This window comes from Suncus etruscus, chromosome 8 (assembly GCF_024139225.1).
Source record: "Suncus etruscus isolate mSunEtr1 chromosome 8, mSunEtr1.pri.cur, whole genome shotgun sequence".
NCBI lineage: Eukaryota > Metazoa > Chordata > Mammalia > Eulipotyphla > Soricidae > Suncus > Suncus etruscus.
In genome coordinates, this window is record NC_064855.1 from 38,277,757 (window position 1) to 38,305,651 (window position 27,895).

General features: G+C 38.0%; 1 protein-coding gene across 1 annotated transcript in view; it reads left to right on the top strand.

Annotated features, from left to right (window-relative positions):
* Positions 1-27,895, top strand: part of SGCG (sarcoglycan gamma) — a 100,374-nt gene that overhangs the window by 40,279 nt on the left and 32,200 nt on the right. Inside the window, exon 4 of the mRNA XM_049778354.1 lies at positions 3,376-3,463. Within this exon, the coding sequence (XP_049634311.1) occupies positions 3,376-3,463 (88 nt within the window). The remainder of the gene's footprint in view (positions 1-3,375; positions 3,464-27,895) is intronic.

Sequence of the window (27,895 nt, forward strand, 5' to 3'; positions counted from 1 at the left end):
ATTTTCTATGTGCTGGAGTTAATTGACTAGATGTGCACGGTCACAGAGTGGAGTTTCTGGGTTCTTCTGGCTCCTTAGTTTATGGGCAGGGTTGCACATCTCTATTGACTTGAGTTTTGTGGCGCTTTGGGTCGGAGTGGGTTTCAGCAACAGCAGTAGGTCAGGATGGCACCAGCATTGAAGTGCATGTGGCTCAAAGGGCTTTTTGCAGCACAAAGAGCTCTGACCTTTATGAGTGGTTCAGCTCACCTCCATTGACTTGCGTTCCATGGGCTCTTCAGTGCAAGGTAGGTTCCAGCACCTGTGGTGGTTTTGTATGTCACCTGCATTGAAGTGCCTATTGGTAGATTTTTGATTGATTTATTTAAGCATCATAGTTACAAAAATGTACGTAGTTGAATTTCAGTCAAAGAATATACACCACCCTTCACCAGTGTTACTTTCCTGCCACCAATGTCCTCAATTTCCTTCCCATTACTTACCCCTGCCTGTCTCTGGGATTTGCATTTTGCTTCTCTCTCTCACTTTCTCTTTCTCTCCAAGACTGTTATTTGCACTATTGTTAATGGGAGAGTGTCATGCATGTCACTTTATTCTCTTTCAGTTCCTGTCCAAAATGATCAGTTCCAACTATCATTGTCATAGTGGATCCTTCTCTGTCCTAACTATACTCATTGCTATTGAGGCATGCTTCCTACTATAGATTTATTCTACTGACCCTCATCTCTATTGTATCTGTATATTAGTATCATACTGTCTATTATTTTCATTATATTCCACAAATAAATGAGATTATCCTATGGCTATTCTGCTCCCTCTGACTGTTTTCACTCAGCTTAATAATCTCCATGTCCATTCATGTATAAGCACATTTCATAACTTTATTTTTCTTTTTTCCTTTTTTTTTTTTTTTTTTTTTTGGTTTTTGGGCCACACCCGGCAGTGCTCAGGGGTTACTCCTGGCTGTCTGCTCAGAAATAGCTCCTGGCTGGCATGGGGGACCATATAGGACACCAGGATTCAAACCAACCACCTTTGGTCCTGGATTGGCTGCTTGCAAGTCAAATGCCGCTGTGCTATCTCTCCGGGCCCATAACTTTATTTTTCTTAACAGCTGGTGGTATTTCACTGAGTAGATATACCAGTTTCTTTAGCCACTCATCTCTTGTCGAGTACCTGGGTTGTTTCCAGATTCTAGCTATTGTAAATAGTGCTGCAATAAACATGGGGGTGAAGAGGGCATTTTTGCATTTTGTTTTGTTTTGGTTTGTTTTTTGGGTTTTGTTTGTTTTGCATGTGCGAGTGTGTTCCTAGGGTAGAAACCTAGGAGGTGTACTGTTGAATCATATGGAAGCTAAATTCTAGCTTATTGAGGGATGTTCAAATTGTTTTCCAAAAAGAAAACCAGAAAATTCATTCCACCAGCAATGAATAAAAATTCTTTTCTTTTCACATCCATAACAGCACCGGTTGTTCTTGTTCTTTGTGGTGTATGCCAGTATCTGTGGTATGAGATGATACTTCATTGTTGTTTTGATTTGCATATCCCTAGTAATTAATGATAAGCAGCAATTTTTATGTGCCTTTTAGCCATATGTATTTCTTCTAGGAAATATCTGTTCATTGCCTCTCCCCATTTTTGTTGGAGTTTTTAGATGTTTTATTCTTGTTTTATTCTTGGATAGTTGAATAAATGTTAAATATCTATATCTTATATGGTAACCCTCTGAGGGTTTGGGTGAATTGCTTCTCCTATTAAGTGGGTAGCCTTTGTATCCTAGTAATTGTTTTTTTTTTTTTTCAAGTACAAAAGCTTCTCAGTTTAATGTAGTCTCATTTATTTATTTGCTTTCTATTGCTTGAACAGTTTGTTTCATCTTCTAAGATACTTTTAGCTTTATGCCTTGGAGTGTTATGCCTATATTTTTCTCTATGTAATTTATGGCTCAGGTCTGATATCAAGGTCTTAATACATTTTGATTTCACCTTTTTGCATGGTCAAATAAAATAAAATGAAGAGAAGTATGAGTTCATTTATTTTGCATGTAGCTGACTAGTTTTTACAGTACTTGTTGAAGCTTTTCTTGCTTGACTTTGTATTTTTTTGCTCCTTTATCAAAAATTAATTGATCATTGACATGTGGGTCCATCTTAAATATTCAAATCTATTTCATTGATCGGAGAGTCTATCTTTATTCCAATATTATGCTGTTTTAATTATTGCTGCCTTGTAATACAGTTTAAAGTTGAGGAAAGTGATGCCTCTCATCCCCTTTTTTGGTAAATTCTTAACTATTTTCATTCTGTTCTCTTACAATACAGCAAGTATATTAAGACAACAACATCAAATAAAAGTCAGTATGTTAATGGATTTATCTGCTTTTACCAAACCAAGCTGGAAAATTTATGAACTACTAGAAATCCAGAGTATAGCCAAAACATATTTTCTTCTGAAATATAGCATATTTCCCATAACTTTAGATGATACTTTGTTTCCTGAGTGAATCACAATATTATCTGTATCCAAAAGCAAATTCACTAGAATTGTTGTAAAGTAACCTCTTTATATATAAATTATCTTTTTAAAAAGTGGTTACTCATTCAGAACTACTATCAAAAATGCATATGTACTTATAAAGCCATGTAACTTTTCAACAAAAGATGGGAAATAGCATTTCATAAACTCTGAAAGCTCTTTTAGATTTGATAAAATTTTGAATCATAAAAATATTAAATATGTTGCTTATTATAGAAAATATAAACATTCTCTGATTGATCTTGTCACAACATATACTTTGCCTGAACATCAATAGTAAAAATAAATTTGAATTTATTTTTAAACTTGATGTCTTTACAAAGAAAAAAATTAACTGATGAAATATCAAAATGACTTAAGGGTATAACTCCAGACCCCAACATCATGTGTTTTACTCCCCCTAACATATAACACAATACTTGGTGGACTTCAGGGCAGGACCAGAGTACACTGTATTCTCTAGTCCTACTGCACCAATAGGCCCTATCAATCAATTATTATTGGGAATAGTTTCCAGAGATTCCCCCAACTACTGCTCAGCCATATCCCCATCAAAAAGAGTAGTTAAAACTTAAGATCATTCCCTTGAGAACTGACTTAACACATTGTAAAAACTGCAATAGCGATTATAAACATAAGAGAATATAATATTTAATAAAAGAAGTTAAAACATTTACATAGTCACTAATTTATAAAATCATGACAGTGATCTATAACTAAAAGAAATTATTTTAAATACATCCTAAATGTATGTTATATAAGTCTTTAATTTGTGACTATGAAAAATTATTTTTTATAAATCGCAAATGTATATGTAACATGATTTGGTAAATCTCTAGGACTCATCACTGCTTTTGCAATCAACTCAGAATGTGACTGTCAATGCACGAAACACTGATGGAGATGTAACAGGCAGATTAAAAGTGGGTGAGTCTGACTTTATCTCAATGCTTTGCAATTGGTGTCCAATGGAAAAGTTGTACTGAATGTGTGAATTTTTTTCTCCTTCTATATAATTTAGAGTTATTTAAAATTAGAGTATAAATTTTCTAAATATGATGCTGTATCAATCACAAGTAGTTAAAATCAACTAGAATGAAAAGACAAAACACTTTAATTAAAGTCATTTTGTTTTAAAGAAACATTGGTTTCCAATGATACCATATCATATCTACGATGAAGGTGCCAATGTCTACCACCAGAAATAATCCATAAGACTTTCAGTTTGGTAACTTTAATTAAAGTTTATTTTAAACTTTAGTTAAAGTTTGGTTTAAAGTTAAAGTTTAAAGTTACTAAAGTAACTTTAGTTCTAAGATAATTTTAATTTTGTTGATAAGATTTCTTTTATTATAAATAGAAATTGTCAGGTCAAAGCTTTGTTTATATTGGGGGTCGGTGAGGTGGCGCTAAAGGTAAGGTGCCTGCCTTGCAAGCGCTAACCAAGGAATGACTGCGGTTCGATCCCCCAGTGTCCCATATGGTCCCCCCAAGCCCGGGGCAATTTCTGAGCATTTAGCCAGGAGTAACCCCTGAGCATCAAATGGGTGTGGACCATAAAAACAAAAACAAAAAAGAGCTTTGTTTATATTATTAGAAATACATGGTTTATCTGTATTGATGAAGTATATTACATTAATTGATTTGCATATATTGTGCTGTCCTTGAATTCCTATAATAAATTTCACTTGTTCAAGATATATTATTTTTGATGTATTAATGAATTTGGTTTGACTTTGTGAAAGCATTTATATCAGGGGTAATAATCTGTAGTTCCTATTTTTGTGATGCTCCTCTATATCTTTGGTATCAAGCTATGTTTTTCTCATGAAAAATATTTGAAAATTTTTTTCTAGAGAACTGGTAACAATCATCTTTATTTTGGTAGAATTCAATAATAGAATGTTTGGTCATGTATTTTATTTGGGTAAAATATTTTTATTACTGTTTTAATGTCTCTGCATATATTTTGTATGTTTGTGTTTATTTTCCTCCTTGTATTTTTCATCTTGTAACATGTTTATTAGACTCAACCATTTTTCTATTTTTAAATATATAATAGCAATCATAAGTTGAATTTTATTGATCTACTTTCTGATAATTTATTTATCATTTTGTTTTAAAAGTTATATAAAGTAAATTTGTGTAAGCTAGTAAATAAATTGTTGATGTTAATTATTAGAGTTTTAAAACTTTTGAATCTAGACAAGAATGTGTCACTCATTCTATCATTTTAAAATATAAATATTTTACAATAAAACCTAAAGGACTGATTTAGAGAACTTGATTTATCAAGAACAGAAGGTGGGAGTGGGAGGTATTTGGAAGAGAATTATGAGATATGGTTTAGCATAGGGGACACATTGATCAAGAGTTTTGCAGTGTTGAAACATTGGATGCAAGAGACTATCATAAATACTATTGTAAATCATATCAATTCCAATTTTTAATCAACTTTGTCTCATATATCTCCTGTATTATTGATTTCTACTTGACTATATTAAATGTTCTGATTTTAACAATTCCCTTGTTTTAGATTTCTTCTATTTTTTTAAATATGAGGTTGAATTGTTTATTTTAGAGTTCTCTTATTTTCTCATATGATTCTGTATTGATAAAGAGCTTCATATTAATAAAGTCTTAGTTGTGATGCATATATTCTTTTAGGGAATTGTATGAAACAGAAGAAATACAAGTATTGGATGACTGTGTATTCTGTGTTAAATATATAAAGTAAAACTGATATTAAAGGGCCAGAAAAATAGCACAGCAGGTAGGGAAATCGCCTTTTATGTAGCTGACCTGGATTTGATCCCAGCATCCGATATGGTCCCCCAAGCCTATCAGAACTTATTTCTGAGCACAGAGCCAGGAGTAATGCCTGAGCTTGGCCGGGTGTGGCGCATAAGCAAAAATAAACAAAAGCCCTTTAAAGGACATTAAAAAGAGGTTGGTTTCTGCTGTATGATCTGAAACACGGTAGATGTAGTTTGATCCTCTCCACCATTGTTCCCTGAGGGCTCGTCTTCTTTAGAGGTAAGCAGTCTGGTCCACAAAGGATGGAGCTAGATGAGCAAGGCCTCTCCACTTCGCTTTGCAGCTGCATGCATCTTCTAGCCAATGAATACCACTACAACACGTAAAAAATCCACATTACAAGTGTGACAATGGGGAAACAATGCAGGCCAACATCAGGTATAGAGAATGAAGATGGCAACTCTGTGACACAAAAACTGCCAAACACCTAGTTATTCTCTAAGATAAGGAGTTTAGAAAACAAATGTGGAGATGTTCATAGAACTCAAAAAAGCATAGATCAATTTGAATGAAACACAAATAAGAATCAAGAAGATATAAAGATAGAAATCAGAAAACTCCAAACTGAAATAACAGGTCTGAAAAACTCAGTAGAGAAAATGAAAAACTCAATAGAAAGCCTCTCCAACAGGGTAACAGCACTTTGAATAGAATCAGTGAGCTGTCACCATCAATTTAATCTATGTCAAGGAAAACCCACACTGTTAGTTTCTCTTTAGGAGAGGAACTTCAATACATAAGATGCAGTAGACAATACTACCACCTACATAGGTAGGTCTCATTACCTCATTGCTTAGTACTCTAGATGCAAAAACTATGCATATTCTAAAATGTTCCAGCCATTATCTAACCCTGAAACCTTCATTTAGCAAGACAAACCCCACCAGTGATGAAATGCTGAGAAAGTGGGAAAATTTACCAACTCTAACACACTGGCCAAATATTCTTTTTTTTTATTAATCTTATTACTTTTTTTTTATTTATTTTTACTGTATTTACTTATTTTTCTTTTTTCCTCTCTCTTATCATTTGTTCTCCCTTCCTTTCCTCCCTAAGCTATATCTAAGCTATTTATATTAATTCAACCACTTCTTAAGAGCTCAGACTCATCCTATTAGAGTCAGACCTCCAAAGACAAATTAAAAATTGATCACTAATGTATGTTTTTATTTGGGCATGAGTACATAGACAGAGGACTCCTCACTGAGTGCCAAACCTAAATTGTAAACAATACATGCCTAAAGGGTATATAGCCCCTTATATATACTATCCCTCTTCCCCCCCTAAGAAATTCCTCTATTTCTTCAACCCCCAACCCCGAACTGATATCCCTCTTACTTAATGCTCTTTACCCACAGTTCTTAACTCATTAGGTATTGAGATGGACCTCCTGCCCCAATAAGCCATCATCCAATTTACAAGCGAAAGGACACCCTCTTAGGCCCACATCTTGTACCCCAGCAAGAAACAACAACCAACATTCCTGCTGACTCATGCTTTGTGGCTCTCCTTCTCACCTCCCCCCAAATGTGGAGTGTGGCATGAGACCAGACTCTGCTCCAGAAGGAGCCCCAGTACAAGAGCACTACCTGATTCCTTTCTGCCACAATCATTTCTCAAATTCAACAAGACCAGGGCGTGTGATGAAAATGTGTCCTGGATTTCAACCCCACAGAATATCTCAAAAGACTTAATGGGGAAGCTTATATTTCCTTTATATGTTTAATACCTCTATAATACTACGTCTTAGTCCCAAATGTAAGGTAGTTTCTTACATCACTTTTTTTCTTAATCACTTTTTTCTTTCATTTTTATTTATTTTTTCTATTTTATATATATATATATATATATATATATATATATATATATATATATATATATATTCTTCCTTAATTTCACCTGTTTTGGTTCTGCTTGGTACAAAGCATACAAGAAAAATTCTTTCCTGGGATAAAAGTTCAGGTCCAACCAGGTCACAGAGATGTTGTAGCATGGCATTTCCACGCCCAAATGCATCATATGTACATATGTACATAGTACCATTCTTTTTGCAAAGGCATACTAAAAAAGGCGAATTTTTTTTATAAAGAAAAAATCTCTTTATCTACTAGGAATACAAACTCATATATTTCACAATACATGAGTGCCTGAATATATGTCATGTGGACCCAACTTAGACTCCATGTGATCAGACAGTGATCGTCCAATACTGAACTCTAGATCACAGATAGAACTGACACAGATCTCCTCAACAGCACCAGAAACCAAACTCACCCTGGGAAATTCAATACTGCTCTGGCACTTTCATGTGCCAGTTTTGATATGACATCCTGAAAATGAGGAAATGGCAACAACTTTATCTAAGAACAAGTTGTCTTAATTGATCATCTAACAAGAGGATGAAATCTAAAGACAAGTCGTCCTTAAAATCTACAAAAAAACAAGAACGCTAACTACAGAAGACTGACTTTGACAACCATGACTGAGCAGAACTTCTCCTGGGACCAATAAGAAAGAAACTGGTCTAAGCATTGGCCTATGATTGGTACAACAACAAAGAGCTCTAATTTTAGAGCTTTGACTGTGACAACTGCGACTGAGAAGAATTTCTGGAAACACAATGAAAGACTATTGTAAGCTTCATCCTAGGATCAGTGCAAAATCCAAGACCACCAATTACACAAAACTGATTAACACAACAGGGATGGAACATAACTTCTAGAACCATAAAGTAAGACTCTATCTTAGGCTTTATCTTATAACCTGCACAAATACCAAGACGTCTAGTACTAATTTTAGACTGAGCAAAAAGTTTTCTGGAACCATTAAAAGACCTGGGGGAGTAAAAAAGAGCATGTACAATGCCTGTAGTTATTCCCATGACAGTATGCTTCAAGGGTGGAAAAGCCCTGTATCTCTTAGGCCAATGGAACTCTTTTTGTGATCTCCCCAATATTTACTGTGACTCTACAGAAAAAAAGCACAAATTTTTTCTTTCATTCTTTATTCTCTCTCTATTTTGTGCTCATAATTATTGTTTGGTAGCTGTATTTATTGCTGTGATGCTTTCTTGTAGTCAATGGTTTCAGTTATTTTCTTTGTTTGATTTTGTTGTTGTCATTGCTATTGTCGTTGTACTGTTTTTCTTTTTTTTGTTTTATTTTTTGTATATTTGTCTTTTGTCATGTTTTTCTTCTTTTTTACATTTCTTCTTTTTAAATTTATATTAATAACCTATTTTAATTAATATCTTTATTGAAACACCTTGATTACAAATATTATTGTAGTTGGTTTTCAGTCATTTAAACAACGCCGCCCTTCACCAGTGCAACATTCCCATCACCAATATCCTAATTATCCCTCCGGCTCATCCCACTTCCACCTGTACTTGAGATAAACTTTCTAATTCCCTCATTCATTAACAATGTTATAATAGTTTTCAATGTATTTGTTTCTCTAACTGCACTCATCACTCTATGTGGTGAGCTTCATGTTGTGAGCTGGACCTTCTAGCCCTCCTCTCTTTTGTCTCTGGGAATTATTGTAAAAATATATTATATTTAAAAAAAACAGATATGAGTGAGACTATTCTGCATCTATCTTTCTACCTCTGGCTTATTTCACTTAGCATAATAGATTCCATGTACATTCATGCATAGGAAAATTTCATGACTTCATCTCTCCTCATGGCTGCATAATATTCCATTGTATATATTACCACAATTTCTTTACCCATTCATCTGTAGAAGGGCATCTTGGTTGTTTCCAGAGTCTGGCTCTTGTAATTAGCTCTGCAATGAATGTAGGCATGAGGAAGGGATTTTTGTATTGTATTTTTGGATTCCTGACCTGGGGTATATCCCTAGTAGTGGTATAGCTGGATCATATGGGAGCTCGATTTCCAGGCTTTGAAGAAATCTTCATATCGCTTTCCGTAAAGATAGAACTAACCGACATTCCCACCAACAGTGAATAAGAGTTCCTTTCTCTCCTGCCAGCACTGCTTGTTCTCATTCTTTGTGATGTGCGCCAATTTTTGTGACATGGGATAGTACCTCGTAGTTATTTTGATTTGCATCTCCCTGATGATTAGTGATGTGGAGCATTTTTTCATGTGCCTTTTGGCCATTTGTATTTCTTCTTTGACAATGTGTCTTCATTTCTTCTCCCCATTTTAATGGGTTTGGATGTTTTTAATCGTAAAGTTCCATCAGTGCTGTATATTTCTGATATTAGCCCCTTTTTTGTTAGGGATTGGATGACTAGTTTCTCCCATTTAGTGGTTGGCTCTTGTATTCTGGGCACTATTTCCTTTGAAGAGCAGAAGTTACTCAGCTTAATATATTCCCATCTGATTATCTCTGCTTCCACTTCTTTGGAAAGTGCAGTTTCCTCCTTGATGATGTCTTTAGTCTCAATGTCTTGGCGTGTTTTACCTGTGTGTTGTTCTATATACCTATGGTTTCATGTCTGATATCAAGGTCTTTAATCCAGTTGAATTTTACCTTCTTACATGATGATAGATGGGGGTCTAATTTCACTTTTTTGCAAGTAGCTAACCAGTTGTGCCCACACCATCTGTTGAAGAGGCTTTCCTTGTGATCAGCAAGGGTAGCCTGCAAAGTTTCTATTCTTTACATTTTATGAAGGTATGTTTTATGTGACAGCATGTAGTCTATCCTGGAGAATGACTCATGTATATTGGAGAAGAATGTGTATCCAGGTTTCTGGGGTTGGAGTGTCCTATATATATCTACTAGAAATCTTTCTTCCATTTCTCTTTTTAGGTTTAGTAAATTTTTGTTGGTTTTCAGTCTGATTGACCTATTAAGGGTTGACGTGGCCATGTTGAGGTCTCCCACAATGATTGTGTTGATGTTGATATCCTTTTTCAAATTTGTCAACAATTATATTAAATGTTTTTCTGGTCCCTCATTGGGTGCATATATGTTTATGAAAGTGATTTCTTCCTGCTGTACATATTTGCTTGATTAGTACAAAATGTCCATCTTTGACCCTTACAACTTTTCTGATTTTAAAGTTTGTGAGTCATCTGATATTATTAGGCCACTTCAGCTTTTTAAGAGTGTTGTTTGCTTAGATGATATTCCTCCAGCCTTGGATTTTGAGGCTATGTTTGTTCTGACTATTAATGTATGTTTATTGTAGGTAGTAAAAGGTTGGATTCAGTTTTTTGATCCACTCTGTTTCTCTTAACTGGAGTATTTAGTCCATTGACATTGAGAGAGATAATTGTCTTGGGATTTAGTGTCAAATTTGTGTAGAAGTTTGGTGTGTCTGTTGGTCAGTCTTGTCTTAAATTAGACCTTTTCTGTCTTTCTTTTAAGGCTGATTTTGAGTCTGTAAAGTTTCTGAGCTGTTGTTCATCTGTGAAGTTGTGTATACTTCCTTCAAATCTGAAAGTGAATTTTGCTGGGTGCAGTACTCTAGTTGAAGCATTTATTTCATTGAGTTTTGTCACTATTTCCCACCACTGCCTTATGGCCTTGAGTGTTTCTTGTGACAGGTCTGCTGTAAATTTCAAGGATGCTCCCTTAAATGTAATTTCCCTTTTAATCTTGCTGTTTTCAGTTTCTGCCTCTATCTGTGGGATTCGTCATTCATTGTGACTAGGATGTGTCTTGGGGTGTTTTTCCTGGGGTCTCTTTTAGCTGGTACTCTTTGGGCATGCAGGATTTGGTTGCATGTATTCTTTAGCTCTGGTAATTTCTTTTTAATGATGTTCTTGACCGTTGATTCTTCCTGGAGATTTTCTTCCTGGGTCTCTGGGTCTCCAATGGTTCTTAAATTGTTTCTGTTGAGCTTATGAAAGACTTCTATTTTCATATGGCCATATTCTTTGAGTAATTTTTCCATTGTCTGATCATATGCTTTCAGGCTTTTTTCCAATCTCTTCTGTTGTGTGGAGTTGTTATGTGTTTCATTTTCCAGGTCACTAATTCTATCCTCAGCTGCTCTTAGTTGGAGAGGCTTTTCATTGAGTTTTTTAATTCATCTACTGAATTTTTCAGACCTATTATTTTAGTTTGGAGTTTTTTTATTTCTATCTTCATATTCTCTTGATTCTTCTTAGTGTTTTGTTCAACTAGATCTATGCTTTCTTTGAAATTTAAGAACATTCTTCACATTTCTTCTCTAAATTTTATATCTGAGAGATTATCTAAGTAGTTGGTCATTTTTGGGTCATCAGAGTTGTCATCTTCATTCTTAATGCCTGGTTTTGGTCTGAGTTGTTTCCCCATTGCCACTATTGTATTGATGGTTTTTCTACATGTTGTGGTGGTATTCATTGTCTAGATGATGTGCACATTCGTGAAGCAGAGTGACTGTGCTCCTCTGGCTCCACCTTTTGTAGGCGGGTCGACTCATTTCCAAGAAGTAGAGGCCCTGAGGAATGAATGTTGCACAGGGTCAGTTCTTAGGCAAAAGAAAGCAGAGAAAAGTGCAAAGATGTCTTCTGTGCTGCAGAGACACAGAAGAACTCAGCTAGCTCCACCCTTTGTGGACGGTCGATTCACCTCCAAGGAGGAGAACCCCTGGGGGGAAGAATGCTGACATTGGTGATGGGAATGTTGCACTGGTGATGGGTGGTGTTCTTTACATGACTGAAACCCAAACACAATCATGTATGTAATTAAGGTGTTTAAATAAATTTAAAAAAAAAGAATGCTGCACAGGATCAGTTCTTAGACTGAAGCAAACAGAGAAAAATCCAAAGATCTCTGCTATGCTGCAGAGACACAGCAGAACTGTGATATTTATAACCTTTTGATGGACTCCTCTGGGTATTTTTGTTTGTTTGCTTTTTTGTTTGTTCTGTTTGTTTGGGTTTTTCTTTCTTTTATTTTCTTTTTCCTTTTTTCTTTTTCAATGTTTTCTTTTCTTTTCAAAGAGAACCACATAACCTGAATCATCTTGTTCTGTCTCATAAACTGAGGGGGGGGGGGAAAATGAATGGTACCAAGACCAAACAGTCATATGAACATTGAGTAGAAATATAAAATGATCAGACTTAAACTTCAAATCTAAAGACAATGACAACAGAATCAATACCCCATCTACAACAAGATAGACACAGAGAGGACTACTTATGTTAACAGCCCAGAGGGGCATAGGAGGGAATATGAGATGCATGCTGGAACTGGGGTGGAGGGAGGACAACAAAGGTGGTGGGAATTCCCCTGAATCAATGTCGCAATGTACCTAAAATATTACTGTGAAAGATCTGTATATCACTTTCGTCACAATAAAAATCATTGAAAATATTTAAAGAAAAGAATCAGTGAGCAGGAAGATGAGATAAAAACAAATTCATATAGCAGAAGAAATTGGGAAAAACGCTTAAAGCAAATAATCAGGTAATGGAAAAATTACTCAAAGAATGTGAGATGAAAATAGAAGACATGGATAAGCTCAACAGAAACAACATAAAAATTATTGGAGTCCAAGAGACCCAGGAAGAAAATGCCAAGGAAGAATCAGCAGTCAAGGATGTGATTGCAGAGAAACTCCCAGAGCTAAAGGCTGCATGCAACCAAATCCTGCATGCCTGAAGAGTACCAGTAAAAAGACCCAAGACACATTCTAGAGGCAAGATGAATTCCACAAATAAGGATAGAATACTGAAAGCAGCAAGATCAAAAGATGAAATTACATTCAAAGGAGCATCCTTGAGAATTACAACAAACGTGTCACAAGAAACCCTCAAGGCCAGAAAGCAGTAATGGTACATAGTTATAAAACTTAATGAAACGAATGCTTTGCCTAATTATTGCATCCAGTCAGATTCACTTTCAGGTTTGAAGGAAGTATACATAGCTTCATAGATAAACAACAGCTCAGAAACATTTTGCAGACTCAGAACCAGCCTTAAAAGAAAAACTCAAAGGACTACTTTAATGCAAGATTAACCAACGGACACAGCAAACTTGTACACAAAGATAGTACTAAATCCCATGACAATTATGTTTCTCAAATGTTCAGAGACACAGAGTTGCTAAATGGTTGAAAAACCTAAAGCCAACATTCTACAAGAATGTTGCCTACAAGAAACACACATGAATAGTCATAAAAAACATATACTCAAAATCAAAGGCTAGAGGAAAATTATTCAAGCAAACAACACCCTTATAAAAGCTGGAGTGGGCATATTAATATCAGATGACACAAACCTTACACTCAGAAAAGTTGTAAGGGACAAAGATGGACATTTTATATTAATCAAGGGATATGTGCAACAATAAGAAATCACACTCCTAAACATATACACACTCAATGAGTAAAAAGAAAAATATTTAGTACAATTGTTGATGAATATGATATCAATAGCAAAACAATAATAATGTGAGACCTCAATACTGCCCTGTCACACATTGATAGTTCAACCAGATTGTCACTCAAGAAAAATAGACTAGCTCTGAAGAGAGAAATAAAAGAAAGTGGACTAATATATATATATATGTATATATATATATGTATATTATATATGCATATATATTTACATGGAACTCCACACCAGAAACCTGGATACACATTGTATTTCAATGCACATAGGTCATTATCCAGGATAGACCACATGCTGGCCTATAAAACATACGTACATAAAACCAAAAGGATAGCGCCGGTGTTTGGGTCGGACCCTTTGGCGGGCCGGCTGGAGGAGTGAGTGAGGGAATTTCTGTCTCTTTGCGCCGGTGTCTGGGTCGGACCCTTTCCCCAGGGACCCCGGTGGGCCGGCTGGAGGAGTGAGTGAGGGAATTTCTGTCTCTTTGCGCCGGTGTCTGGGTCGGACCCTTTCCCCAGGGACCCCGGTGGGCCGGCTGGAGGAGTGAGTGAGGGAATTTCTGTCTCTTTGCGCCGGTGTCTGGGTCGGACCCTTTCCCCAGGGACCCCGGTGGGCCGGCTGGAGGAGTGAGTGAGGGAATTTCTGTCTCTTTGCGCCGGTGTTTGGGTCGGACCCTTTGGCGGGCCGGCTGGAGGAGTGAGTGAGGGAATTTCTGTCTCTTTGCGCGCGGCGTTTGGGTCGGACCCTTTCCCCAGGGACCCCGGCGGGCCGGCTGGAGGAGTGAGTGAGGGAATTTCTGTCTCTTTGCGCCGGTGTCTGGGTCGGACCCTTTCCCCAGGGACCCCGGTGGGCCGGCTGGAGGAGTGAGTGAGGGAATTTCTGTCTCTTTGTGCCGGTGTCTGGGTCGGACCCTTTCCCCAGGGACCCCGGTGGGCCGGCTGGAGGAGTGAGTGAGGGAATTTCTGTCTCTTTGCGCCGGTGTTTGGGTCGGACCCTTTGGCGGGCCGGCTGGAGGAGTGAGTGAGGGAATTTCTGTCTCTTTGCGCGCGGCGTTTGGGTCGGACCCTTTCCCCAGGGACCCCGGCGGGCCGGCTGGAGGAGTGAGTGAGGGAATTTCTGTCTCTTTGCGCCGGTGTCTGGGTCGGACCCTTTCCCCAGGGACCCCGGCGGGCCGGCTGGAGGAGTGAGTGAGGGAATTTCTGTCTCTTTGCGCTGGTGTTTGGGTCGGACCCTTTGGCGGGCCGGCTGGAGGAGTGAGTGAGGGAATTTCTGTCTCTCTGCGCCGGTATTTGGGTCGGACCCTTTCCCCAGGGACCCTGGCGGGCCGGCTGGAGGAGTGAGTGAGGGAATTTCTGTCTCTTTGCGCCGGTGTCTGGGTCGGACCCTTTCCCCAGAGACCCCGGCGGGCCGGCTGGAGGAGTGAGTGAGGGAATTTCTGTCTCTTTGCGCCGGTGTCTGGGTCGGACCCTTTCCCCAGGGACCCCGGCGGGCCGGCTGGAGGAGTGAGTGAAGGAATTTCTGTCTCTTTGCGCTGGTGTCTGGGTTGGACCCTTTCCCCAGGGACCCTGGCGGGCCGGCTGGAGGAGTGAGTGAGGGAATTTCTGTCTCTTTGCGCGCGGCGTTTGGGTCGGACCCTTTCCCCAGGGACCCTGGCGTGCCGGCGGGAGGAGTGAGTGAGGGAATTTCTGTCTCTTTGCGCCGGTGTTTGGGTCGGACCCTTTGGCGGGCCGGCTGGAGGAGTGAGTGAGGGAATTTCTGTCTCTTTGCGCGGCATTTGGGACGGACCCTTCCCCCAGGGACCCCTGCGTGCCAGCCGGAGAGGGTTGAGTGACTCCCTTCCCCCAGGTGGGTAACTAGAAAGGCAAGTTGAGCGACCCGAACAGACGGGAGAGATAGGGCCAGCCATCTGGACTCGCAGGTGAACTAGAGCAGTCCACCCCCCTGGACCCTGGAGTGGACCAGGGACTCCCCAAAGGTGAGGACAGAGCCTGAAGGGTTGGACTGAGGGAACCCTTCAAGGGAGGCGTGGAGGGGGCGGAGCTCCATTGACTCCCAGAGAAAGGAGGGGGGACTGAGAGCTAGGCTCAAGAGCGCCAGTAACCATTGTGGCCAGGAGTGGAACTGCACCACTGACAGAAATAAGGAGCAGATAAGGGAAAAGACCCACAGCAGGAAGGCTGAACGCTAGGTAGCAAAGGGGAGGAGAAAGGGCTAGGCTCAACAAACTCACCCAACAGGCCCCTCTAGAAACACCGCCAGGAAGGGGACCAAAGCAGGCCAAAATTAGAAGCCACAGCACTCCAAAATACACCATTAAATACAAAGAACAATGCGTAAAGCAAAAAGATCTCTAATAACTGGAGACTCCATGACAAACTCTATCAAATTTCCAAGTCCACCAAAGCGCACAGATCCACGGGAAGAAGACCTAAAAGCTGTCATGAGGAAGGAAATGCAAGAATTAATAAAAGATTTGAAAGAAACCCTAGTAACCGAGTATAAGAAATCCCTGGACGAACGAATCAGCCAAATTAAAGAAGAAATGTCAAAGAACATGAGAGATTCCATACAAAAAGAAGTGAAGGAATTAAAAGATAAGGTAACAAGCCTTACGAGCAGAAACACAGAGTTGGAGAAGCACATCGAAGAACTCGAAGGAAAACTGCAATCAAAAAATGATCAAGAAACCAACAAAGAAATAAAAGGCAAAGCACTGGAAGGAAAAATCCAATATCTAATGAACAAGGATAAAAGAAACAATCTAAGGATTGTGGGTATACCAGAAGGGGAGGAAATAGGGAAGGGGGAAGAACAGGTAGTCAGGGAGATAATAACAGAGAACTTTCCCACCCTCTGGAAAGACAATTCAGGACAAATCCAAGAAGTCAAGAGAGTCCCTAATAAAATAAACCCTAATAAACCCACACCAAGACACATAATAATCCAAATGGCAAAAAACAAAGAGAAAGAGGAACTCCTGAAAGCAATAAGGGAGAAAAAAACCCTCAAGTACAAAGGAAAGGACATAAGAATCAAACCAGATCTCCCATTTGAAATTATTCAAGCAAGAAGACAGTGGAATGACATATTTAAACGACTGAATGAAAGAAATTTCCAACCCAGGGTCCAATACCCAGCAAACTATCATTCATATGGGAAGGCAGACTAAAATCATTCTCAAACATGAACGAACTTGAACTATTTGTGCAAACTAAACCGACCCTAAGCAACTTACTCAGAGACGAATTACACAATCCAAACCCCCGATTGTAACAACAACCACTCCACACAATACAACTGCACAACAGTCCTCTCTATCAATAATTTCCCTAAATGTCAACGGACTAAACTCTCCAATTAAAAGACACATAGTAGAGAACTGGGTTAGGAAAAATAAACCGGACTTCTGCTGTCTGCAAGAAACACACCTACAGTTACAGGATAAGCACAGGCTTAGAATAAAAGGATGGAAAGTAATTATTCAGGCCAATGGAAAACAAAAAAGAGCAGGGACAGCCATTCTTATATCAGACCAAATTGTATTCAACCTCAAGAAAGTGATCAGAGACAAAGAGGGTCACTACTTACTGATCAGGGGAACATTAGATCAAGAAACACTAACCCTGGTCAATATCTATGCACCTAATGTAGAGTCACCAAAATATGTGAGGCAACTACTGGTAAACCTGGAGAAACACATGAAGGGAATTGTGATAATAGTAGGGGACCTCAATACTCCACTATCACCACTGGACAGATCCTCCAAACAGAAAAATAGCAAAGAAATAAGAGCTCTAAATGAAAAATTAGAAGATTTAGGGATAATAGACTTATATAGAGCCCTTCATCCCCAGAAAGCAGAATACACATTCTTCTCAAACCCACATGGAACCTTCTCCAGAATAGACCATGTCTTAGGATATAAAGCCAACCTATGTAAGACCACAAAGGTAAGGATAATTAGAAGTACCATTTCAGATCACTATGCAACAGAGCTTAAAATTGATGTCAAGAAGAAGCAATGGAGGAAAACTAATACCTGGAGACTAAACAACATGCTGCTTAACAACAGCTGGATCAAAGAACAATTCAAGGAAGAAATAAAAAGATTCCTTGAGACAAATGACAATGAAGAGACAACATGTCAAAATTTATGGGACACAGCAAAAGCAGTAATTAGAGGGAAACTCATAGCAATACAGGCATATGTCAAGAAACAGGAAAACAACAAAACCAACAGTTTAAAAGATCACCTCAAAGAATTGGAACAACAGCAACAGAGAAATCCAACCACAACCAGAAAGCAAGAAATAATAAAAACCAGAGCAGAAATAAACAACATCGAAACTAAGAAAACAATACAAAAAATCAATGAGACCAGGAGTTGGTTTTTCGAAAAAATAAACAAGATAGACAAACCATTGGCAAGACTCACCAAAAAAAAGAGGGAAAACACCCAAATCAATAGGATCACAAATGAAAGGGGAGAGATTACAACAGAACCCCAAGAAATACAACATATCATGAGATCATATTATTAACAACTATACTCAACTAGGCTAGAGAACCCAGTAGAAATCGACAGATTCTTGGACAAGCACCCTCTTCCAAGACTGGACAAGGAAGATCTAGAAAGTCTAAACAGACCAATCACTTCAGAGGAAATTGAAGAGGTAATTAAAAAACTCCCTAAGAACAAAAGCCCAGGCCCAGATGGATTTACAGGTGAATTCTATCAAGCATTTCAAGAAGACCTATTACCACTGCTCCATAGGCTTTTCCAAACCATAGAAAAAACAGGAATCCTCCCCAACTCCTTTTATGAGGCTAATATCACACTCATTCCCAAAGAAGGCAAAGACACCACCAAAAAAGAAAACTACAGACCAATCTCACTAATGAACATAGATGCAAAGATACTCAACAAAATCTTAGCAAACCGAATCCAACACTTCATCAAAAAGATCATACACCACGACCAAGTGGGATTCATACCAGGAATGCAAGGTTGGTTCAACATACGCAAATCAATCAACATGATACATCACATCAACAACATGAAAGACAAAAACCACATGATCATATCAATCGATGCCGAGAAGGCGTTTAACAAAATCCAACATCCTTTCATGTTAAAGACACTCAGCAAAATAGGGTTAGAAGGAACCTTCCTCAAGATAGTTACGGCTATTTATGAAAAGCCTACAGCCAACATTATACTTAATGGTGAGAAACTAGAAGCATTCCCACTAAGGTCAGGAACTAGGCAAAGCTGTCCACTCTCTCCACTCTTATTCAATATAACCTTAGAAGTCCTAGCAATAGCAATCCGACAAGAGAAGGGAATCAAAGGAATTCAAGTAGGGAAAGAGGAACACAAGCTAGCTCTATTTGCTGACGATATGATGATATACATCAAAAACCCTAAAGAATCTACAGTAAAACTCCTAGAAACAATCAACCAATACAGCAAAGTGGCTGGATACAAAGTCAATACACAAAAGACAGTAGCGTTTTTATATACAAACAATGAAGTCGAGGAGAGAGAGATTAAAAATACAATCCCATTTAAGATAGTATCAAAAAATATCAAGTATCTAGGAATCAACCTTACAAGAGAAGTGAAAGACCTATACCAGGGAAACTTCAAAACTCTTCAGAAAGAAATTGACGACGATCTAAAGAAATGGAAGAACATCCCAGCCTCATGGATAGGTAGAATTAACATAGTCAAAATGACTATCTTACCCAAACTTTTATATAGATTTAATGCAATACCTATCCAAATCCAGACACAATTCTTTAAAGAAATAGAACAATCAATCACAAAATTCATCTGGAAACACAAAAGACCCAGGATAGCCAAACACATACTGAAAAACAAGAAGCTGGGAGGCATCTCCTTACCTAACGTGAAACTATACTATAAAGCCATAGTAATTAAAACAGCATGGTACTGGAACAGAGACAGGACCTCAGACCAGTGGATCAGAACAGAATTCCCAGACATAAACCCCCAGATATACAGCCAACTAATATTTGATAAAAGAGGCAAGAACCTGAAATGGTACAAAGAAAGCCTATTCAACAAATGGTGTTGGTACAACTGGAAAACCACATGTACGAAAGTGAAAATTGACCCATATCTCACTCCTTATACAAAAGTAAACTCAAAATGGATCAAAGACCTTGAAATCAGACCTGAATCTATAAAGTTTATCGAGAATAAAATAGGCAGAACACTCGAAGACCTATATATCAAAAAGGTCTTTGAGAACGGAGCACCAATGGCAAGAACGTTAGCATCAAATATAAACAACTGGGACTATATTAAACTAAAAAGCTTCTGCATGGCAAAAGAAACCCTACTTAATGCAAGAAGACAGCTAACAGAATGGGAAAAAATCTTTTCACTTGACATATCAGATAAAGGGCTGATATCTAGAACATACAAAGCACTCAGAAAGCTGAGCCCCTCAAAGCCAAATAAAGCCATAAAAAATGGGGAGATGAAATGAATAGACACTTCTCTGAGGAAGACAGAAGGATGGCCAACAAACACATGAAAACATGCTCACCTTCACTCATCATCAGGGAGATCCAAATCAAGACAACAATGAGATACCACCTTACACCAGTGAGGTTGGCTCACATCAAAAATAATGGAAACAACCTTTGTTGGCGAGGATGCGGTATGAAAGGAACTCTCATCCACTGCTGGTGGGAATGCCCCCTAGTCCAACATCTATGGAGAACAGTCTGGAGAGTGCTCAAAGAACTCAGAATTGAGCTGCCATTTGACCCAGCAATTGCTCTTCTAGGCATATACCCCCAAGAAGGAAGGACATTCATTCCAAAATATGTATGCACCCCACTATTTATTGCAGCACTCAGTATAATAGCCAAATCTTGGAACCAACCTCGATGTCCAACAACAGATGAATGGATCATTAAGATGTGGTACATATACACAATGGAATATTACATGGCAGTCAGAAATGATACAATCACAGACTTTGCAGCAACGTGGATGGACCTAGATCATGTTATGTTAAACGAAGTAAGTCAGAAGACAAAAGATAAACACAGAATGGTAGCACTATTCTGAGAAACCTAGAACACATATTTTATACACAACTAATACCTAACAATCAAATAACAGGGTTCAACAGGGTAGAAACTCCGAACACCGTAATAGTCAACATAGATATGGGAACAGTGTCCAAAATACATGAAAAAGGAACAAAGCAAACTCTTGACTACACATTATACCACAAAGAAAACAGCAACAACAGAAACGGCAGCATAGAGAGAACAGGTATGTAATCAGACTTCTACAACAAAGGTCCACAATAACCCCTTAGTGTATGCATACAGGAACACAAGTATAGAACACCAAGGGAAATCACGGACTGCAATGGCAACATACCATAACATTACCTTTTAATGCCTTTATCTTACTATACTTTAAATAACCTCTCAGCTTTTCTGTCCACAGGTGCCCTTGGATACAAAGGGCGAACAAACTAAAGTGGCAACTCGTGATACCACACGGGATATCATACCTTGCCTGCACTACGAGATGGCCACAAGAAAACTCTTTAACATACACTTTATCTCTAGGTAATACCTTCATTTAGGAATTGAAGCACGAGACCAGTCAGACCACTGAAGCAGTACCTGAGACGTACAGACTTAAACTACAGGCTCTATTCTTCGAACACAGTCAATCAAACCAGCATTCCCTTGCCATTTTCTCCTCTCTTCTCACTACTTTTTTTTTCTATTCTGCGCATTACTTTTTTCCCTTTCTCCCCCCCCTTTTTCTCTCGAAGTTATTTTCTCTTTTCTCTCCCTTCAAACCCTTCTCATATACCTTCCCCTTTCCCCCCTCCGGAAATCCAACTATCCCTTCACCCCTCAATCCCATCCAGATCTCCCACCATATTAAAACTCTTCACCCCCAGTCCTTATTCTATTAGGCATCAAGATCGACCCCCTACCCAACGAACCAGTACCCAGCTCCCAGGCGAGAGGACACCCAGATAAACCCACACCTCGTCTCCTGAAAGAAAAGACAGCCAACCCCCCTGTGGACTCACACTGCGAGGCCCTCCCTGCCATCTCCCCCTAACGCGGACTACTCCTTGAAACCGGGCCTAGATCCAAAAGTTTCCCCAATGCAAGAACTCTTCCAAGACCTCCCTGCCACAAATTTTTACCAATCTGAAGAAGGGCAGGGGGTGGGTTAGGAAGATGCCTGGGAACCCACACACCACAAGAAAAACTCAAAAGACAATGGGTAAAAATGTACTTCCAACATAGGCATAAGACCTGTAATACACCACCTCTTAACCTGCCCTCCCCGAAATGTAAGGTAATCTTTTGCACCACTTTGGCCCCTTAAAAATTTTGCTAACTCACTTTATTTCTTTTTTTTTAATTTATTTAATTATCTTTTTTGAATGTTCATCCTACATATATATTTGTGAGCACATACATTTTTAATTCCCCCCCCTTTTTTTTTCTTTTTCTTTTTTTTTTCTTTCTTTTTTCTCTCTTCGTTTTTTGATACGTGACCTGTGTCTGTTACCCCATCAGTCCACCCACGAATACACAGACATTATAATGTAACACCACTTCCCTCTGCAAAGGCACACTAAGTAAAGGGGAAATATTACATATAAAAAAAAAAAGAGCTCTTATCTACTAGAGATAGGAACTCATAGTTGTTTACAATATAGGGATATCTCCTGCCTTGAAAATATGTCATGTGGAATCAAATTAGACCTCAGGTGATTAGATACCATTCATCCAGCCTTGAACCCTTGATCCCCGACATAGAAACGGCACAGCTCTTCACAACAACTCCAGGAAACAAACTCCATCCGGGACGGCCTTAATACGATGAGACCAACAACAAGGCCCAGCTCTAACATGATATCCTGACAACGAGGAAAATGCGAACAGCTTGACCTTAGAGCAGATTAGCCTACCTTATCAACTAACGACAAGACAAAAACAGAAGTCTCGCCACCCTTTGGTAGGTCCAAAAACCAAGATTGGGATTTACAGATGACTGGCTGCTAGATCCACGACCAGACTGTATACATCTCGGGCCCAATAAAAAAGCCCTAGTTTAGGGTTTGAACTATGACCTGCACAATAATCATGATCCCCAGTCCCAAAGGTGCGGCAGAGACAATAGTAACGGAATGGGGCTTTTTGGAAGCACAAAGTAAGATGCTATCCTAGGCGCCACCCTAGGTTCAGTGCAAAGACCAAGATCACCAACCACAGAAGATGGACTAAAATGACACTGAGGTAACAGAACCTCTAGAACCACAAAGACTGACTTCATCATAAGTCCCACCCCAGGATCTGTGCAGATACTGAGACCTCTAAACACAGAGCAGAAGTCCTCCACACACCAAAAAATAAAAAAAAAAACCAACGAGAAAGTAAAGGATCCTGAGCAAAGTCTAGAGTTGATCCCATGACAGTATGCTCCAAGGACGGAGAAACCCCATATCTCTTAGGCCAAGTGAATTCTTTTTCGAATTACCCCAATATTTACTGTGCCAGGGCAGAAGGGAAAAAACAAAAATACAAAAAGCGCAAAACCTTGGTTACTTTTTATATAAATATATATATTACCTTCATTTATTATTGTTATTACTATTTTTGATTTACCAATCTATTTTGGTCGAATTCTCTGGGTGTAATTATTGAAAGTGTAGTCCCCAATTATACTTTTTTTTTCTTTTTTTTTTTTTTCTCTTCCTCTCTTCTCTTTCGTTATGTGCTATGCCATGTTTCTCAATTCAAGACCATGGCGTGATTTTTGTTTGTCTGTTTTTGTTTTTGTTTTTTTTTCCTATTTGTTTGTTTGTTTGTTTTGTTGGCTCTGTGTGGTGCTTATCGATATAGCTGGAGCCCTCACTGGATATTTGACACTTCTTTTGGTACTAGTGGAGTGTTTCACCTTCTTTTTCTCCATCTCCCAAATTGATGATGAGAGCCTTTAGAGGGACTCCACCCAATTTTGGGGTATTAAACTCTTATCCCAGTTTATTACTTTTCTCTCCTTCAAACAAAACCATGCAACTTGAACTAGCTAGTCCTGACTCCAGTTAGAGGGGGAAATAAGGGAGGCATCAAGACCAAACAGGTGCAAGTCTACTAAGTGGTGGGTTAGATACAGAGGAGACCACATATTCTACCTGCCCTGGGGTGAGGGAAAAGGAAAAGGGAGGTAGGACAGAAACGGGGGTGTAGGGAGGACAATTTGGCGATGGGAATCCCCCCGATTTTATGTAAATATGTACCTAAAATATTATTGTCAACAATATGTAAGCCACTATGATCAAAATAAAAATTTATATTAAAAAAAAAAAAAGGATAGAAATCATGTAGACTTCCTTCTCTGATCACAAAGCACTGGAATTAGACATGAAACTAAAAATGGACACAAAAAAAAACTTTTGTATCTAAAAATTAAACAGCTTACTACTGAACAACCGAAGAGATGAAATCAAGAGGAAATAAAAACATTCCTGGAAACAAATGACAAGGAAGACACAAATTATCAAAATTTATGGGACACAGGAAAAGCAGTACTGATAGGAAAATTTATAGCTTTGCATGCACACATCTAGAAGAGAGAAGGGGCCTACATGAATAACATAGTGACACAGCTTATAAAACTAGAAAATAATCAACAAAAGGAACCAAAAATATGTAGGTAGAAGGAAATAACAAAGTTTAGAGCAGAAATTATTGAAGTTGAAATCCAAAAAACAATCCAAAAGATCAACAAAAGCAAAAATTAGTTTTTTGAAAAAATAAAAAAACGTTGATAAACCACTGACAAAACTCATAAAGGAAAAGAGAGATAGAAACTTGATAAACCGGATTAAAAATAACGGGGAGATCACTACAGATATTGCAGAGATACAAAGGGTAAACAGAAACTACTTTGAGAAACTTTATACCACAAAATTTGAGAATCTGGAAAAATGGATAAATTCTTGGACTTGTATAACCTTCCACAGTTGAACAAGGATGAGGTTGCATATCAAAACAGCCCCATCAATATTGAGGAAATTAAAATAGTAATCAAAAGTCTTCCCAAATTCAAAAGCCCAGGCCCAGATGGGGTCACTAATGAGTTCTTTCAAACTTTTTGAGAACTACTACCATTCCTCTTCAAGCTGTTTCATAAAATTGAAGAAACAGAAACACTTACAAATAGATTTATGAAGTTAACATCACTCTGATACAAAACCCAGACAGAGATGCTATTAAAAAAATAAAAGTACAGACCAATATTCCTGATGAACACAGATGCAACAATCCTCAACAAAATTTTGGCAAATAGAATCCAATGCCTCCTCAATAAAGTCATTCAAAATGACAAGCATGTTTCATCCCAGGAATGCAAGGATGGTTGAACATCTGTAAATCAATCAACATAATACACCATGTCAACAAATAAAAAAATAAGAATCATATGATTTTATCAATAGATGCAGAAAAAGCTTTTGATAAGTTTCAACACCTATTCTTGATAAAAAAAAAACATCATCAACATGGGAATAAAAGGAACTTTTCTCAACATAGTAAAGGCCATATACCACAAGTAAATGGCAAATATTATTCTCAATGAAGATAAAATAAAAACCTTTCCTCTAAAATATGGTACAAGACAAGGCTGCCCTCTCTTACCATTCCTATTCAACATAGTATGAAAGTACTTGCCACAGAATTTAGGCAAAAAAAAAGATATCAATGGCATCCAGATAGGAAAGGTGAAAGGAAGAAGTCAAGCTCTCACTCTTTGCAGATGACATGATCCTATATTTAGAAAACCCTAAAGACTCTGACAAAAAGCTTCTAGAAACAATAAGTTCATATAGCAAAGTGGCAGGCTACAAAATTAACATTCAAAAATCAATGGCCTTCTTCTAGTACACCAATAATAATAGAGAAGAAATGGACATTAAAGAAACAATCCCATTCACATTAGTGCCACAGAAACTCAAATACCTTGGAGTCACTTAACTAAAGTGTTGAAAAAAATACAAGACCCTGCTTCAGTAAATAAGAGAGGACACAAAAAATGAAGAAACATACCCTGCTCATGGAATGGAAGGATTAATATAATTAACATAGGAATATTCCTCAAAGCATTGTACAGATTTCATGCAGTCCCTCTAAAGTAACCCATGACATTCTTCAAATAAGTGGATCAAACACTTCTAAAATTCATTTTGAACAATAAACATGCATAAATAGCTAAAGTAATACTTGGGACAAAGAATATGGGAGGTATTACTTTCCCCAGTTTTAAATTGTATTATAGAGAAATAGTTATTTAAAAGAGCACGGTATTGGAATAAAGATAGACCCTCAGATCAGTGGAATAGATTTGAGTATTCAGAGAATACTTTCCGGACATACAATCAACTAATCTTTGATAAATAAGCAAGAAATCCAAAATGGAGCAAGGAAACCCTTTTCAACAAGTGGTGTTGGTGTAATTGGTCAGACACTTGCAAAAGCGAAATCAGAGCCTCATCTAAAACCATGCATAAAGATCAAATCTAAACTGATTAAAGACGTTGATATCAGGCCTGAAACCATAAGGTTTATAGAAAAATACATTGGTAGAAATACTCCATGACATTGAGACTAAAGGTACCTTCAAGGAGAAAACAACACTCTTCAAACAAGTGGAAGCAGAGATAAACAGATGGGACTATATTAAACTGAGAAACTTCTGCACCTCAAAGGAAATAGTGCCTTGGATACAAAATACACCACCATAATAGGAGAAATTATTTACCCAATTCCCATCAGACGAGGGGCTAATCTTAAAAATATACAAGGTATTAACAGACCTTAACTAGAAATAAAAACATATAACCCCATCCAAAAGTGGGGAGAAAAAATGAACAAACACTTCCTCAAAGAAGAAATAATAATGCCAAAAAGGCACATAAAAATGCTGCACCTACTAATCATCAGGGAGTTGCAAATCAAAACTACAATGAGGTACCATCTTACACCACAGAGACTGCCACACATCACAAAGAACCAGAACCAACATTGCTGGTGGGATGTATACATAAAGGAACACACATTTACTGCTGGTGGGAATGCCATCTAGTCCAGCCTTTATTAAAAAAAAAAAAAAAAAAAAACAATATGGAGAGTCCTCCAAAAACTGGAAATTGAGCTCCCGTATGACCCAGCTATACCACTCCTAGGGATCTACCCTAGGAACACTAAAATAGAGTTTAAAAATCTTTTCCTCACACTTATTTTTACTGCAGTGCTATTTACAAAATCTATTTACAAGATCTTGGATGGAATCAATCAAGATGCCCTTCAACAGATGAATGGCTAATAAAAACTGTGCTACATATACACAATGGTATATACACAGCCATCAGGAGAGATGACGTCATGAAACTTTTCTATACATGGATGTACATGGGATCTATTATGCTGAATGAAATACGTCTGAGAGAGGGATTCAGAATAGTCTCACTCATCTATGGATTTAAAAAAAATAAGGACAGTATTGTAATAATGTCCAAAGACAATAGAGATGAGGGCAAAAGGACCAACTCACAATATAAAGTTCACCACAAAGAGTAGTGGTGCAGTTGGGGAAATACCTTCACTAACAACTATCATGACAATCTTAATGAGTGAGAGAAGTAGAATGCCTGTCTCAAATACAGGCAAGTATTTGAGTGGGGGCATTGGTGGTGACAATGTTGCACTGGTGAACAGGGGTGTTCTGTGTATGACTGAAACCCAACTACAATCATGCTTGTAATCATGAAGCTTAAATAAAGATTTTATAAAAAGCAGTCATTAAAAAGTAAAAAGCAAAAAATAGAAATATATGCTTTTTCCATTGACTATAGTGGGGTTGTTGACTGAGGTAAAGAGTGAGGGAAATGTGGTTGGGAAATGGGAGGAGTATATTCAAAGATAAGAATAAATGTTAGCTTTCTTGTTCTTATCTGTTTTATTTAAGAAACAATAAGTTCTAGTAGCAATTGACATACACATTTAAGTTAAAGTCATTGAAAGATTTTGAGGTACAAATTAATTCAAAAAATATGTCGGTGTTTATCTCTAAAGCTTACATGTTAACTGAGATCTATTTAATTTGCACCAGACATTTCATACGTGTTACTGTTATAAGACATTTCATAAGC